The sequence below is a fragment of the Ochlerotatus camptorhynchus genome, unplaced genomic scaffold (genome assembly GCF_037179485.1).
Source record: "Ochlerotatus camptorhynchus isolate MF236.1 unplaced genomic scaffold, CSIRO-AGI_Acam_v1.1 ptg000099l, whole genome shotgun sequence".
Taxonomy (NCBI): Eukaryota; Metazoa; Arthropoda; class Insecta; order Diptera; family Culicidae; genus Ochlerotatus; species Ochlerotatus camptorhynchus.
The window spans coordinates 2893137-2910431 of record NW_027040589.1 but is presented as its reverse complement, the minus strand read 5'-3'; the positions used below and the strand labels follow the sequence as shown (position 1 = coordinate 2910431).

The 17295-nt window shown below is 39.1% G+C and overlaps 1 protein-coding gene across 2 annotated transcripts in view; it reads left to right on the top strand.

The window, feature by feature from the left end:
* The window catches only part of Naam (Nicotinamide amidase), a 256895-nt gene that overhangs the window by 198433 nt on the left and 41167 nt on the right, over positions 1–17295 (top strand). For both annotated transcript variants that reach the window (XM_065219143.1, XM_065219142.1), the window contains exons 5-7: positions 7969–8103; positions 8186–8314; positions 8378–8546. In XM_065219143.1, the coding sequence (XP_065075215.1) occupies positions 7969–8103; positions 8186–8314; positions 8378–8546 (433 nt within the window). The remainder of the gene's footprint in view (positions 1–7968; positions 8104–8185; positions 8315–8377; positions 8547–17295) is intronic.

Here is a 17295-nt window from a genome sequence, read left to right as displayed (position 1 = left end):
ACCACTGCTAACTCTCTCAGGGCAAACTAGGGCAAAGAACGATATATCGGCACTTACCTTATCCAAATAGACCTCACAGTAAACGGGTTCTTAATGATAAGCGAAACACAGAATTTACGAGCTCATGGATGTATTAAGGGAAGACGTGGTGGAATTCATCTATTCATTATTGGTATAATTTCACATAATATTACGATTTGCGCAAAAACATTTTCGTTGGCTAGCATTCGTTGCGGCCGTCGGACGGGCGCCTTGAAGATCTCGGTCGGACTGATGGACCGTGCGTTAGACATGGGTGGACATACCTTAGCGTGCGAATCGCCGGTTACGATGGTGGTGGTACAGCTGCGTCGAACTTGATCTCGTGATCACGGTGGTGGTGAGCGATGAACTTACAAGTGCGATGCGCCGATCGCACCTATACTGGTGAGCGGTCTCGTGAACGCTGGGGTAGCATTGAAAACGCGTCCTGTTGTCGGTCGGCAACAACATTCGCCTGTATTGAACAATCGACCATGGGACTCCATTGGAATGGTTGCTTGAAGGGAGAAAAGGAGCGAAACAAAACATGTTTCTTTTTTGACGTAGGACTACGTCTTTGATTTCTATATGGGGGTACACTTTGTGAAAACCGAAAATGGAACATGTAACAAATTAAGAAAGATTTTGAACGTTAATAACTCAGCTGCACCTGGTCCAATTTCAATAATTTTATCACCAATCGATCAGAAATATGGCAACGCATCGATAATAATGCTTCCGAATGTTGATTTTCAACAAGAAACTATTGAAAAACTGGTAAATGTTCAGCATTGTCCAAAAGCGTCGAATTAACAAACAAATCCACCAATTACCTACATGCATATGCTGCTTCCCCAGCACAGTCGTCAGAGAGTAGTAAGTAGACGAAACAAGTCGAAGTGGCATTCGCCTCCGATCCTCGGGCGCGTGTGAATAGGGAGGATGGAATTGCGTAATTTTTACACACTCATCGCCATGTTCAGAACCAAACGCAAATTCTTCGAGATAACCACCATCCGTCGTCTGGCTCGCCGTGGCGGTGTCTGACGTATCTCCGGTTTGATTTACGAGGTGTGCTGAAGGTGTTCCTGAAAAATGAGATCTGTGATGCTGTCACCTACACTAAACACGCCAAGCGTAAGCGGCCATGGATGTCATCTACGTTTTTGAAGTGACAGAGACGCACTCTGTTTGGTGTCAGAGGTTAAATCATCACCAACATTGGAAACAAAACGGCTCTTTTCAGGGCCACCAAGCTTATTACAGTAAAGAGTAGGAATAGAATTCATCTGCCTGTTTGCCCATATTCAGAACCACCGACCACACAAAATGCTCATGTGATCAAACTGGAAGCAGGGATACAAATTGTTTTGATCAACCTTGATCAACTTTGAATCGCCACGGCCGGATATTTTCGATGGAAGAAGCAACAATCTAGCATCTAATTCGACGAAGACGGCAGGAAACATTTCTGGATCAACAATAGAATAGGGCCCATCAGCATTTGTAAACAAACCGTTCCAAAGCCTCACAAATCGAAGGCCGATCACACAAACCAACACCAACATCTTGTAGGTAGAAGTTTCCCCTATCCGATGATGGTGTTGGTTTGTGTGGGTGGCCTTCGCTTTGTGAGTAAAGGGCTTTGGAACGGTTTGTTTACAAATGCTGATGGGCTCTTTTCTATTGTTGATGCAGATTTGTGAAGCCGAGTTATTTACGAAAGAGAGTGTCGATGAAGAGAATCGATCAATGTAGATAGGACCTATTGAAAAGTGACGCGAGATTTGTTTTCCGTACTGAGTTCCAATGCTACCGACGCCAGGGAGGAAGCTCCCAGAGATGTTATGCCTTAGAACATGCCGATGGCGCCGACTGAGATTGGACCCAGGCCTGCTGGGGTGAGAGGTAATTACGCTAACCACCGGCGCCGATATCTATCACGGCGAATGAGAACGACCCAAATTTGAGTTTAGTTATCTCAGAAATAAGTGCAGGAACTCAGCGATGAGTAAATATTCCTCATGTTTTCCCAGGATTTTTTAGGATTTTCCAGGGAAAAATTCCCGAATTTGAGAAAAGTAAAGATTGGATTCACTCAGTCTATTGGTACTACTCCGAGACTGAATAAAATTTTCGTCAATTTCCTCATTTTCTGGCAGATTTTTTAGGTTTTCCACAGGATTCATGAGACAAATTTACTCATCGCTGAGTTCCTACACTTTTGGCGATTATGAGTGAACTAAACTCAAATTTGGGTCGTTCTCATTCGCCGTGTACGCAAAAAGAAAATAGCCAGTGTCGCTACTTGATAGCAAACTACTCATAATGGGAGGAGTCTTTGTAGCTTTTATACCACTTGGTTGCACATCATTCTGCTTTAACCTAAAAAGATATAAAGCAGCTCTGCTGTCTGGTATCAGCTCATTTTCGCTTCGGACGGCGTGGTGAGCAAAAGTAGCAGTAGGTCGTGGCAAAGGAGGTGCCAATCGTCATCGCAAATTCTTCGAGATAACCACCATCCGTCGTCTGGCTCGCCGTCGCAGTGTCTGACGTATCGCCGGTCTGATCTACGAGGTGTGCTGAAGGTGTTCGTGGAAAATGAGGTCCGTGATGCTGTCACCTACACTAAACACGCCAAGCGTAAGTGGCCATGGATGTCCTCTTCAATAAAACGGCCCTTTTCAGGGCCATCAAGCTTCCATCAGTAAAGAGTTGGAATAGAATTTATCTATGCTTGTTTGTCGATATTCAGAACCACAAGCCCCCAACGACCACACAAACTTGGAAGCAGGGGTGCAAGTGATTTTGATTAATACAGGGCGGCCAGCAAACCGGGAAATCCGGGAATACCGGGAAATATCCGGGAATTTGGAAAGTAACCGGGAAATCCGGGAAAAACCCGTGAATTCTGCAAGAGAACCGGGAAAATAAATTAACCATATCTTAGTAACAAATTTTTACATCAGAATTTCAGAATAAACCATTAAAACAGAGTGATCCTTTAGCAAATGAATGTCTTGCTCTATGTGTTGCATAATTTTCTTAAGTATACCGTCTTATTGTTTTTAGAATTTAATCACTCAGCAATATTGCAAATTGATTTTTGTCGTTTCAATTTCAGATGTAAAGTGCATGGTCCTCTAAAGAAAATATTGAAGATGCTGGAGTTTGGAAACAAATATTTGTAAAAACCGAAACTGAATTATTCTTTTCCGGGGTTTTAATTTTTCGTTGTTCAAAATTCTCATGATGAATTCCAAAATTAACTTGGAATTCTGCTCTGAATTATCTTGAAATTGTTCTGAAATAAACCAGAAAACACTCCGCGTAATAATTACCGTTGAATTCTTTTAGGAATTTTCTTCCAACCCCTTCTAAGAATTTATTGGAATCCTTCATATAATTCCCGTTCCCGCCTATCCGGAACTTTGATTCCTTTAAAAATCTTTTCAAATATTTCTTTTAACTCTATTCAAAACAAAAGAAATCTTTCGAAAATTAATCTATAAACCCCTTGGAGTATTTTAAAGAATTTCTTTCTAATTATCAGCAAATTTTTTGGAATCAATTTTGTTTGGGTTATGTGATGAATCATTCGCACTAGGGTTGAAATTATTGCCAGAACATTTTAAGAACTCTGTTTCTTGTTGAATTCCAATCATAATTCTCTTGGAATTCTTCTTAAAATTCATCTGTCATGTTCCTCACGATGCCCATACAAATCTCATCAGAACCACGTAGGAATTTTCTGCAATGTTTTATTTTTATTTTCACAATTCTTTTTTAAATCTACTAAAATTACCTAACAGTTTAATTTAGAACTTGCATTCTTCTCCAAAGAAATCCTTCCAAATTCATTCAACAATTTCTATGGATTTCATGTAAGAATAATTCTGGAAATCTGCTCTTCTCCTTCGAAAACTGTGTGGGAATCCTTCTCAATATTTGTTTTTAATCAACACTTTGAATTCTTTTAAATTTACTAAAAATTCCAGGGTTTGTTCGCCAGATTCAACAGATTGCTATGTAATTTGTTATTACCCTTAAAATGCTTCTAAGCCTCAGAGCGTGACAATAATGACTTCACGAGTCATAGGTATGATGTTTTATTTTATAAATCTGTGATCTTGAAAAAAATTCAAAATTTCACATTTTAATTATTGTTTCTCCAAATCTTGCATCACGAAGCATGTTATTAATCACAAATTTTGAAGAAAAGTTCTAGTTTCAGACTCTACACAAATTTCAAAGCTCCAGAATCTTGGGAATCTTCTTAAATCATATTTTTTTTTATACTATCAGTAAATTTTGTTTTTTTTTTGTTGCATATTAACAACCGGGAATTTTTAAGATTTGAACCGGGAAAACCGGGAAAAAACCGGGATTACTACAAATTTGGATCGCCTACAATTCAAAACCGGAAAGAGTTGAGATAATAGATATTTCAGACATAACATTTGATAACGGCACAAAAGCATTTGTAAACAAACCTTCTTAGGCCCTTTACACGCGAACCAAAGTACGCCCACGCAAACCAACAACATCATCGCATAGGGGCAACTATCACCTTTCCGTAAGTGGTATTGGTTTGCGTGGGCGTACTTTAGTTCGCGTGTAAAGGGCCTTAGAATGTTTGTTTACAAATGCTTTTGTGCCGTTATCAAATGTTATGCCTGATTTGATCAATTAAAAGAACTTAATGCTCTTCACATTTATTCCGTCCACTAGCGGTCCTACGTCAAGCTTCCGTTTGTGCCCTTAGGCACAGACCCTTCTACTTTTTTTTTGTCTTCGGGTCTATCTGGAAAGGATTGGAACCCGTTGGTTACAACGGTTCCCGCGTTGACTGTTCCTTACTTTCTCACTCTAATCAAAATTTCCTTCGATGAGTGAGAAAACAGCACCCAGCGCGAGCGAAAACAAGAGTTGCCAGATCATTGCACACATAACCAACTTGAATTAATTCAAAACAAAAATACTAGCGAACCTGGCGGTGAGGGGCGGAAGGTGGACTAAAATCCTATAACCACAAACGAAGTGACAGACGGAGCGGCTCGAAAACTTTGGTGACGAACCTGCTATTGTAATTTTTCAGTATACCACATGGCAACACTACTGCTGGATTGTACCACATGGCAACACTAAATGTACTAGAATGTTTTGGTTCTATCTCTTTCACTCTACCAAAACTGAAATGCATAAAAAAATGACAAAATGATACACTCTTTGCACACTGTCAAAGATCATTGCACACAAAATCAACTTTGTTCAAATCGAAACAAAAATACTAGCCCATCTGGTGGTTGATGGTACAAGGTTTTAAGAAAATTCTATTACAGCAAAGCACATTATTTTAATTAATTTGTTCGCCAGTTAGTCGTCTGTCACTTCGTTTGTGAAAGTACTAAGTTACTAACGGATTTCCAAACTACATGGCGTATTAGATCGACTCAAATTTAAGTTTAAATTACTCATACTCTAGAAAACGTAGTTTACTTGTAGACTGAGTAAAATTTTCCGTGCCTCTTCAATCTTTTCGAATATGAGAAAAATCTACGAAAAATTTACTCATTCTAGAAGTATATATACTAATTTCATATGTACATCGAGATGTTACTCATATTGCTCGGAAAGTTTTACTCAGTCTATGAGTTAAGTACGTTTTCGAGAAAATGAGTGAACGAATCTGGACTTTGAGTCGACCTCATTTGTCGTGTAATCGTAATTTACGTTTTTATTAAATGCTTTTGACGTATACGGCGTGAATGGGTGCATTTCCAACTCCAATTAGGTTCAATTCGTTAAAATCAGGTCTTTTTTGCTCGATCATGACTTTTGCTGACATTTAAAATTTCGTATCTATTTCATGACGACATTTCTGCAATTCACAGACATTTTTCGTAGACTTCTGAAAAAAATCTGGCATGTTTCCGACCCATAGATTGAGAAGCGCTGATCTAAAACAATCACGCCAACTTCAGTCCAATTATTTCACATTGCGAATATGTGGTACAATATCCAGCTAATGTGCACACTACGCTAATTCATGCTAATCCACCACCTTCCTAATGCTTCCTGCCTGCCATTAGCAGTGCCATCAATTTCCTCCGGGCAACCATTGTTGATCTTTTCGTATGTTTCTCCTTTATCCACACTCGCGCTGCGAAAAAAAATAACCAACTACAGCTTGACCGGAAGCTCCGGACATCGCCAGCGGAAGCACATTTGAAAAGAACCGACTTCCATCACGCTCACACGGTGATGGAGGGAAGGATTGAGTTGTTTTCCTTTCGAGAAAATTTACATTTTACTGACTAGCGTACCAGTGAGCAGTGAGTATTGGTGAGCATTTTGGTTCCGAAAAGAACAATATCTGAAAATCAAGATAGAAGCTCCCAGGAGGATGAATTTTGCGGACAGATTAATTCATTATAATTCATCACGCAACCACGTGACTCGTTGGTTTTGAGAACAGAAGTGCTGCAGTTGCAAAATTGGAACGTGATGTAAGGACTTATAAGGACTTGGGAACGTGGCGTGGCAGGAATGGGGCTAAAGCGGGACGGCTCATAAATATTCATTCGTGCAGCGTGATGCGATGGTATGCAATGGAATGGAGATCGTTCGATTGCAAAACCGATACGGATTAGGCGCCTGGAATGTGGCATCGAAGAGATTTCGCAGTGGATATTTGTGATAAAACGGGGAAGGGGGAATGCAATCTAGATGTAAACATGCATTGGTTATTCTTCTTTTTCTATTTGGGATATCACGTCTCAATTTGAAATTTGCGTTTGCCCTGAACTAGCTGTTACATGAGCACTTCCACAGTTATTAATTGAGAGCTTGCTAAGTCTGCACCGTTTTCGCGTTACAGTAATGGCCCGATTTTGTCAGCCCCTTCGCGCATCAGACTGTTATCTGTCAATAATTTTACATAACCGTAATTCCAAATCCTCTGGTTTAATCTTCAAGATGGATGTTTAAGGTATACTTTTGTGCTCACTGAAAAAGCGCATGAGCTTCGTAGAACATTGGAAAAGATTTTCAAAAAGAGGGCCGGCATTAGATTGTGTGGTAAGAACCTCCACCTTCGACAACTAACTAGGCTTTCGAGACCACATTTGGTTGTTAAAGTAACGAAAATATAGTTCCATTTTGGAGGAAAGCAATTGCTTGCACAAACTTTTGAATTTAGCCTTTTTGAAAGAGAAACAACGGTGCAACAAAGTTGGGTACTACTTGTAGTTAATATTTTCGTGAGCTAGCGTATACGATAGATATATCATATGAAAAACGGTTGTAGTATGTACGTAGAGTCTGTGTTTTCCCCCTTAGGATGAGAAATTGGAAATGTTTGCACTAAACTTTAAGTGTATAAATTGGCGAACTTCAGCGATGTTTCATGCCGTATTGCCCCAGCTGCATTTTTTGGAACAGATGTGCGCATTTCGTGCAATTTTACATTCAGCTTAATATCACAATCATGCACAACCATTTGGAATGTGTTGGAAAAGTGTGCTAACTTTCCCCATAATCGCCGAAAGCTCAAGTTAATATCTTTTCACACAACTCGTTCTAAAACGCCCAACAAAGTGTAGTCAATTCACCATGAAAATAAAATTAATTACCCTGCCAAAAAATTAAGGGCATTTGTAGAAACTCTGCCTATCAAACGCTGCCATCAACACTTGAGCGTACAAATTGACTATTAACTTTGACAAGCATCGCGTGCCCTGTACACATAGAAAGAAAACCATGTCCAAATTTGGCACCTCGAAAAGCAAAACGCTTAGACTTGGGGCTGTGAAACAATCGAACAAAAAGTGGGCCGTACGATAGGGCGAGGGGACCAGCCGAAACGTAATTGAAAATGGGCGGCCCGAAATTAATGGTGTCAAATATGCTTCTCTCGTTCCCTATTTCCTTTATTTTGCTGCACAGGTGATTGACCCGATAAACAAACTCCTGGATACGGTGGACTATGACTCGGTGTTCTACTCGCTGGATTGGCACCCGAGCGATCATGTTTCCTTCATCGATAACATCAAGCAGCGGCCCATTCACCCGACCAGCCCGGTGAGTGTGTTTTCAAAATCAGTTTCAGGTTCAAACGACGACCCGGCAATGATTGTATTTTCCTGCTCCCCTTCCACGACAGTTGAATGCCGATAACGCCCAGGTGTACGACACGGTTATTTTCGCCGGCCCGCCTCCGATGAAGCAACGGCTTTGGCCACGACATTGCGTTCAGGATTCGTGGGGTTCCGAGTTGCACAAGGATCTGAAGGTAACTTTTCAATTATATCGCCTGACGGGCATTTTCTGACCATTCACCGGGTGCCGAATTTAGATTCTCGATCACGGCATCAAGGTGTACAAGGGCACCAATCCGGAGGTGGACTCGTATTCGGTATTCTGGGACAACAAGAAGCTTTCGGACACGACGCTGTGCGGCCAGCTGCGGATGAAGGGGTCCTCCGACATTTACGTCTGTGGGCTCGCTTACGACGTGTGCGTCGGTGAGTATGTTGCAGTTTGCCATGAGTTTTTGACAGTGGGTGGATAGGATGGACATAATTAGATTGTGTCTTCCTCTTATTCGTTTCCCACGCTTCATTTCAAATAAATATGCGGAACTTAATACGTAGAACAAGGTATCTTCATGACTAGGAATTATCGCAGGGCTGAAAGTTTGTCACTTATTTTTTAAGATGATCACTTAACCCTCCGTTACTCGCGCTGTTTTCTTTGTACAACACACATGAGTTTTTCATTGCCATTTTGTTGCTGAGTTACCAATTGATTTGAAACCAACGAGTATTCTTCAAAAAACTTGTACTGATCTAAACAAGTTAAATTTTTATTACAGTAAACACCTAAAAATGCAGATAATAGGGAAAATGTAAATGGAAACCTCGTAAACTGTGACCAGACTACGTGGGATTTGACTTAATTGATTACAACATGGAATATATCGAGATGCTGACCAGATAGAAAGTTACTGTCTTTCAGAAAAATTTTCAGGAGGTCAATGCCTATTGCTTGGTGTTGCTTGGTGGTGCCAAGTTCAGAATTTTCTCACTACGCGACGCTAGTATACACGTGAAATTATCTTATAAAATATCTCGAGTTCCCGACCACATAGAAATGTACTGTCATCGGCATAGTTGTTCAGGAGGTCAAGGCCTTTTGGCAGGTGCACAGTAGTTCAGAGTTTTCTCACCTCACGGCGCTACTATACATGTGAAATCATCGCATATAAAATATCTCTAGATCCTGACCAGATAGCAAGTAAATGTATTCGGCAAAGTCTTTCAGAAAGTCAAGATCTTTTTGTTGGGTGACAATAGTTCAGAAAGTTCTCACTATGCGGTGCTAGTATATACGTGTCTTTCTCGCATATTCAATAGCTCGAGATCTTGATCAGCTAGAAAGTTGCTGTCTTTGGCAAAGTTTAGGGGGTCAAGACTTTTTGGTTGGTAGACAGTAGATAAGAATTTTCTCTCCACGTGTCGTTAGTATACATGTACACTTCTCGCATATGCTATATCTCGAGATCCTAATCAGATAGAAAATTACCGTCTTCGGCAAAGTTATTCAGGAGGTCAAGGTGTTTTGGCTGGTTAACAGTAGTTCAGAATATTTTCAGTATGTGGTACTAGTGTGCATGTAAAATATTTGTATATGCTATAGCTTAAGGTCAGGAAGTAACTGTCATCGTCAAAGTTGTACATGCGGCAAAGTTCTTCTGGATGGTGAGTTGATTAGTTCAGAACTCTTTTGCTTTGTTGCGTTAGTATACATCTGAATTGTAGAATATACTGAATCAAATGCAGCTTTATTATTTGTGAAATGGAACTCGATATTTCCATTATACCCAATATAGGTTTAGAAGTCATGAATATAGTTCGATGTTATCATATTATTTCAATTTGTACCTTATTTAGTGCGAAGCTTCGAGCCACATTATATTTTAAGCAGATTTTCTCTAAATGTGATATTTGCAACCTTATCAACTAATCATCTTCATTAGCATCATCTGTTGCAAAACTGCTGCACAGCGTTGCACATAAGATATAAATGGGCGGCCAAAAGTGCCAACAATGCAATGTTCGATTTTTATATGTTTTCATCGTTATTTTGTAGTTTATTGTTTATATTTTCAGGATTCATGAAAATATGTCAACAGGAAGAAAGTTTTATTATGAAAAATGTCTCCAAAGTTGGCCATTTTAGAAATATCAATTTGAAGTTGTTTAAAAAAAATACGTTATGCAACAATAAAAAGAGTTCTAAATATGATTGTTGTATACCATTTCAAAGCTCATATTTTGACCTATCCGAAACTGTAGAATCTATAAATTTAAACGCAATAGAGCCTGTATAAAACTACATATAATGTTAAGGTAAATTTAATGGTTTTGCCTCATAAAAATAACTAAGTACGCCTCTGTTCGCCGCAGTTTGCCATAGAGCACTTGAAAGCCCTTTATATTATCTTTCGAAAAATGCAATTAAAGCTTGCGGAAACTTGCGGAAACGCTAAAACGAAGCATTTAAAAACTGCTATGTTTTTGCTCTTTTTTTGAGTTTTGGCATTTTTTTACATTCGCGATTGACTTTGACGATACAAGGAATTTGATCACCATATGCGGCTCCATGTCAAGGGGGTTTAACCTCAAGGAAGGAGATCTATTTGATTATAAAACATGATTATATGATTTCATTGACGAAGTGAAACTGGCTCACAATAGGGGTGTCATCCTCCCCCTGCACTTTCTGGAGCTGATAGTGGTGACCAGCCGTTGAACCGGTAAATTTATTTGTCTACGCAATCTAAGTGCATTACGGAATCTAATAACAAACATTTGTGAATTTTCTGCTTCATAAGAGTGTTACTAATCCTTACTCGATCGCGGGTAAGCAATCTCAAGATAACAAAAGACCTTTTTATTGTTTCATTCATTGGCATGCGCGTTAAACACGTCAAGACATGATATTCACCTGCGTTTAGCACCATTAGCAAGTCAATCAACCAATAACAGAGCGAGCGCGCAAGGATTGGTTCGTACGCGAAGGGAAGGTAACAGAATACAGATGGCAAAGGAAGAAGACAACTAACAGATAAGTGGCTGGTTTTCGTTGTTCGTGCTCATTCGTGTTCAAACTTTTGTTTCAACTCGGCGTGAAGTTATATGCCAGCAATATGGCAGTGAATAAAGCGCCCATTACATATGTCAATATATTGACAAACATCGTATTGTCAATTTTCCTTACAATATAATCAATATATAAATATTGACAACATTAATGACAATACACTAAAGCGTTTGTTACACAGGTCAATATATTGACAATAAATTGACATACTGACAATATTATTGAAAGATAATATTGATGACGATGGTTTGATGATGAGTATTGTTGAAAACTGATTTTCATTTCACTTTCTCAATATTGAACAGGGATGCCATTCTCCCCAGTGTAAGCAGGGTGATCAGTTGAAAAGACACCTCGCACTATGACAAAAGCAAACTCACCCGAGAGATTTTTATTTTGTTTTCACTTTCTACCGCTTCTCCCACTTCGCAAACAAATGCAGTTTCTGACCTCGCACCTCCACCAGTCCAACACATCGGAGCGTATGAGTGATCACTAGGGAGCACCGTAGAGAGTTCGTTTGCTTCACCGGGGAGAATCACCCCGGTGCGCGGTGAAGGCTTTGGTTGTTAGTTTGTTGCATACAACGATTTTTAAAGGTTAGTTTTTATTAACGTACAGTAATTACAATTAATTTAAAATTTGGTAAAATAATAATGTACACATTTTGGAAATGCGAATACGAATACGAATGCATCATTATTGAAATTTGCTTCAGTTTAGTCGACAGACAGACATGGGACAGAGATTGATTAGGATCACAGCAGGATTTCCACAAAGCTCCATCCTTGGTCCAACGCTCTGGAACGGGATGTACAACGGCGTGCTAACGCTGAAGCTGCCCAAAGGAGTTGAGATCGTTGGATTTGCGGACGACGTCGTCTTGACGGTAACAGGCGGAACGCTGGAAGAGGTGGAAGTGTTGGCGACCGAGGCGGTCGACATGATTGGTAACTGGATGCAAGAAGCGAAGCTGCAGATAGCCCACCACAAAACGGAAGTGCTATTGGCCAGTAACTGTAAAGCGGGCAGATATCACCGTCAAGGGCACGTCATAACCTCAAAGCGTGTTGAAACACCTGGGAGTGATGATCGATGATCGGCTAAACTTCAACAGCCACGTCAAATATGCCTGTGAGAAGGCTGTATACATTGATGTTTTCACTCACTCACGTAAAACTCTCCCGGAATCTTTGAGGGAACAACCCAACAAACAATTGAGAGCTCTTATAAAACACCTGAGTTGATCAAACGTTGAATAATAGCTTCCAGAGTTGAACAAGAATGTAGTTGTATTGCCATTTGATTAAAAGTTTTAATAGCTGTTGGAGCACTCTTAAATGATTGTTTACGTTCGGTTTAACTATATGCTTTATAAGACCTACGATACCTTTTATAGCACCTTAGTTAAACTGATTCACAAGAGCTATACAGAACGTGGAATAAACGCATCAAAACAAACCATTGGGAGCTCTTATACAACACTTGAGTTGATCAAACGTTGAATAATAGCTTCCAGAGTTGTACAAGAATGTAGTTGTATTGCCTTTTTGGTTAAAAGCTTCAAAAACTGCTTGGAGCACTCTTAAATGATTGTTTACGTTCGGTTAAACTGTTTGACAGGAGCCATATAGGATGTGGAATAAACGTATCAAAACAAACCATTGGGAGCTCTTATACAACACCTGAGTTGATCAAACGTTGAATAATAGCTTCCAGAGTTGTACAAGAATGTAGTTGTATTGCCTTTTTGGTTAGAAGCTTCAAAAGCTGCTTGGAGCACTCTTAAATGATTGTTTACGTTCGGTTTATGCTACGATAACTTTTATAGCACCTTTGTTAAACTGATTGACAAGAGCTATATAGAACGTGAAATAAACGCATCAAAACAAACCATTGGAGGCTCTTATAAAACACTTGAGTTGATCAAACATTGAATAATAGCTTCCAGAGTTGTACAAGAATGTAGTTGTATTGCCTTTTTGGTTAAACGCTTCAAAAGCTGCTTGGAGCACTCTTAAATGATTGTTTACGTTCGGTTTACCTATATGCTTTAAAAGACCTACGATAACTTTTATAGCACCTTAGTTAAACTGATTCACAAGAGCTATACAGAACGTGGAATAAACGCATCAAAACAAACCATTGGGAGCTCTTATACAACACTTGAGTTGATCAAACGTTGAATAATAGCTTCCAGAGTTGTACAAGAATGTAGTTGTATTGCCTTTTTGGTTAAAAGCTTCAAAAACTGCTTGGAGCACTCTTAAATGATTGTTTACGTTCGGTTAAACTGTTTGACAGGAGCCATATAGGATGTGGAATAAACGTATCAAAACAAACCATTGGGAGCTCTTATACAACACCTGAGTTGATCAAACGTTGAATAATAGCTTCCAGAGTTGTACAAGAATGTAGTTGTATTGCCTTTTTGGTTAAAAGCTTCAAAAGCTGCTTGGAGCACTCTTAAATGATTGTTTACGTTCGACCAACTACCAACCACAATTTTGTTGCTAAAAATAGCACAAGTGATAGGCACGTTTATATGACCATAAGGCAATGATTATTTGACTGCAAGAGGAGTCACTCAAGATGAGCTTCATATACTTCTCTAGAGCAGATGGAAACAGAAGGGGCTGGCAATCCGGGATCATGAGTTCGAATCTTGCTTCGAGAAACCCTCGGTGGAGTAGAGGTAAATTATATATAGGTGTTATTAATAAATGCAAACATTAATTTAAGACATATATATCATATAATCATCGATAACATTTCTAGATAAATTCTCTCAATTAATGATTAGAGAGATTAATTGAAAGAATATCAATCAAAGATTAAACAGATGCTTGTTACTACTTCCTCCATGATAACAGAATGTGAATTATGGCATAATTACATATTTTTTCAATGTGCACAAATAAATTAAATTAATAAAAACTGTACAATCAATTATTTTGACGTACCACGATTATTGTTAAACTAATTTTAATCTGTGAATATTGTGAGTACTTACACAACGGTTATTAAGGAGTCATTAAAAAGTGCTATAAACGCTTTTCACCGCTTGCTGTACAATGATTATTTGGGAGTCATAAAAGAGTGTAACAAACGCCTCTCAGGTTCAATCTCTAATACATTTCGAAGCAGCTGTTAGGAGGTGTCTACAAACGTTGTATTAGAGCTTTCACCAAAACAATAAAGCTTGAGTTTAAATATGTATCTATAAACGTTGTATAAAAGTTGCTTCTATCCGCTTATTAAGGAGTCATTGAAAAGTGCTATAAACACTTTTCACCGCTTGCTGTTCAATTAATATTTAGGAGTCATAAAAGAGTGCAACAAACGCCTCCCAGGTTTACTCTCTACTAAATTTCAAAGCAGCTGACAAGAAGTGTCTACAAACGTTGTATAAGAGCTTTCACCAAAATAATAATGCTTGAGTTTAAATATGTATCTATAAACGTTGTATAAAAGTTGCTTCTACTCCTATACCACGTATACATATAATGCTGTAGTTGAACAGGTTCTCCAAACCAGTGTAAACAAGAGTTTTACAGAAGTTGTAATAAACAAATTGTACAGTTATTATTCAGCATGCAGTTGAATAAAATCACAATGGAAGCGTTTCTTCAACAAGAAATTGATTTTGGGTAAACGTTTTACTGAATACGTTAGACAACACCTTTGTGTTGCAGTTGTATAGGTTCTCCAAACCAGTGTAAACAAGGGTTTTAAAAAAGTTGTGGTGAACACATTGTGCAATTATTATTCAACATGCAGCTGAACAAAATCAAAACGAAAGCGTTTCTTCAACTGGAAATTGTTACTTGGGAATAACACCTTTACGCTGCTTCCTTTCTCACGGAAGTGAGTGTATAAACAGACAAACAGTGAACAGTCAACTCTCTCACTCTCTCGTGCTGTGTCTAACAATCTCTCCAGTGGTGCCAGGATAAATCTCCCAAGAGAAAAGCAGAGATTCACCCCAGAGAATGATATCTCTCGCACCCAGGTGATTCTTCCCAGAGAATTTTCAACCCTGCTTCAAACGTATTGCCATTGATGTTGTCAATATTCGTATATTGATGATATTGATAGAATTGACTGTTTTTTTTTGTCAATATATTCTGAGTATTGACAAAGTGAAATGAAAATCAGCTTTTCGTCAATACTTGTCATCAATCATCATCATCAATATCACCTTTTCAATAATATTGTCAGTATGTCAATATATTGACATGTGTAATGGGCGCTTAAAAGAGATCTCATCAATTTGTTCATCAAGCCAAAGTCTAGTGATGTCATCAATGATTGCATTGAATTAATCGAAAGCCGCTTCAACACTATTTTTGAAACTCGAGACCGAAAAATCTTACGTTGCTCGTTAAGCAGAGTTAAAGCAAGGTTTATTAAGTTTTACGCGAAGTGTTGTTCCCGAAAAATCAAAAACTTCCTTAAGCATCATGCAAAGTGGATGAGTATTGATTACAAGCTTCCTGTGAATGTTTCTGAACCAACGCCAACGGAGAACATTGCGGATCCGGCTGTTGTGTTAGCCAAGAAACCATGTACAAGCAAGATGGGCCGACCGAAACTCTCTCATGATGTTCAATCGGGAAGATCAAAAAGGCGAACGGTCAATGAAATATCGAAACTGTTTTGAACAAAATACTAACCTGGCGATCGATACAGCGAAGTATATTGCAGCGAGAAATGGCGATGGTGAAGTTGTATCGGGTTGACAAATATCAAAGGCAAAAAAAGCATCGAGAAAGAAACGAACCGTAGTATGATGAGCCCTGATGCTGCATTAGCACTACTTTTGGAGTGTGAATTGACAAAGGAGCAGTACAGGAAGGTCCGTAATGCAGCAATTTCTCACGGCCATGATTTTTTGCCATCGTATGATTCAGTCATAGAAACCAAAAAAAAAAAATGTCGTCCTGAAAACGTTGTCGTCACTGAAACTGAAGCCACCGTACCATTGCAGGATCTGGTTGACCATACCATCGACAGGATTATACATAGCCAGTCTGATTTTATATCACGTCAAGTTCAAACTTTTGACAGCCAAACCCTCAAAGCAAAACTAATCATTTGCTGGGGGTTTGACGGAAGCTCTTCTCAGTCTCAGTTCAATCAGGAGTATAATACGGTTGATGATCATCATGAGACATCCGTGTTTGTAACATCTACTTTGCCACTAAAATTGACTTGTGGTGATACTATTCTATGGGCGAACGCAACTCCTCAGTCAGTAAAGTTTTGTCGGCCAAAAACCGTGAAATTCGAGAAGGAATCAGCAGAGCTAACTCGGCGCACTAAAGAGGAATTTGAAGAGGAAATTTCCAACCTAAATCCCACCACATGTTTCGTCGGAGGAAAATTTTTGGAGGTTGAATGCGATTTTTTTCTAACGATGCTCAATGGGAAATGCCTTTTGCATATATCAGATGAAAAATCCAGTTCAGTATGCTATATATGTGGGTGTCCTCCATCCAAAATGAATGATCTGCACCTTGCAAGAAGCTTCCCTATCAATAAGGATATGCTGACGAAAGGGTGTACGATGCTTCATCTGTGGATGAGATTTTTGGATGTTGTTACGCATATATCGTACAAACTGCCCATAAAATTGTATCAAGTAAAAGGTGAGAACAACAAGAAGATTGTTGCAGCTCGTAAGAAAGAAATTCAAAATCGCTTCTGGAATGAATTGCATCTAAGACTTGATTTTCCACGACCGTCAGGAGGAACGAGCACAACAGGTAGTCCTTAAATAATTTGTTTTGATAGTTCTTAATGTTTGCATAATATTTTCAATTATTATTTAGGAAACGTTGCAAGGCGCGCTTTTGAAGATCCGGTTAAGCTGGCTGAAATTCTTGAGGTAGATGAAAATCTTATAATTAATCTGCAAACCATCCTTATATCGCTAGCATGTCAGTTGCCTATCGACATTCCGAAATTCGAAAGACTGTGTGATGAAACAGCTGAGTTATACATCGATGAGTACAAGTGGGCTCCAATGACACCTACTTTGCATAAAATCTTAGTACACGGTGCGGATACACTAAGAAACATGCCTTTGCCGGTAGGACAAATGTC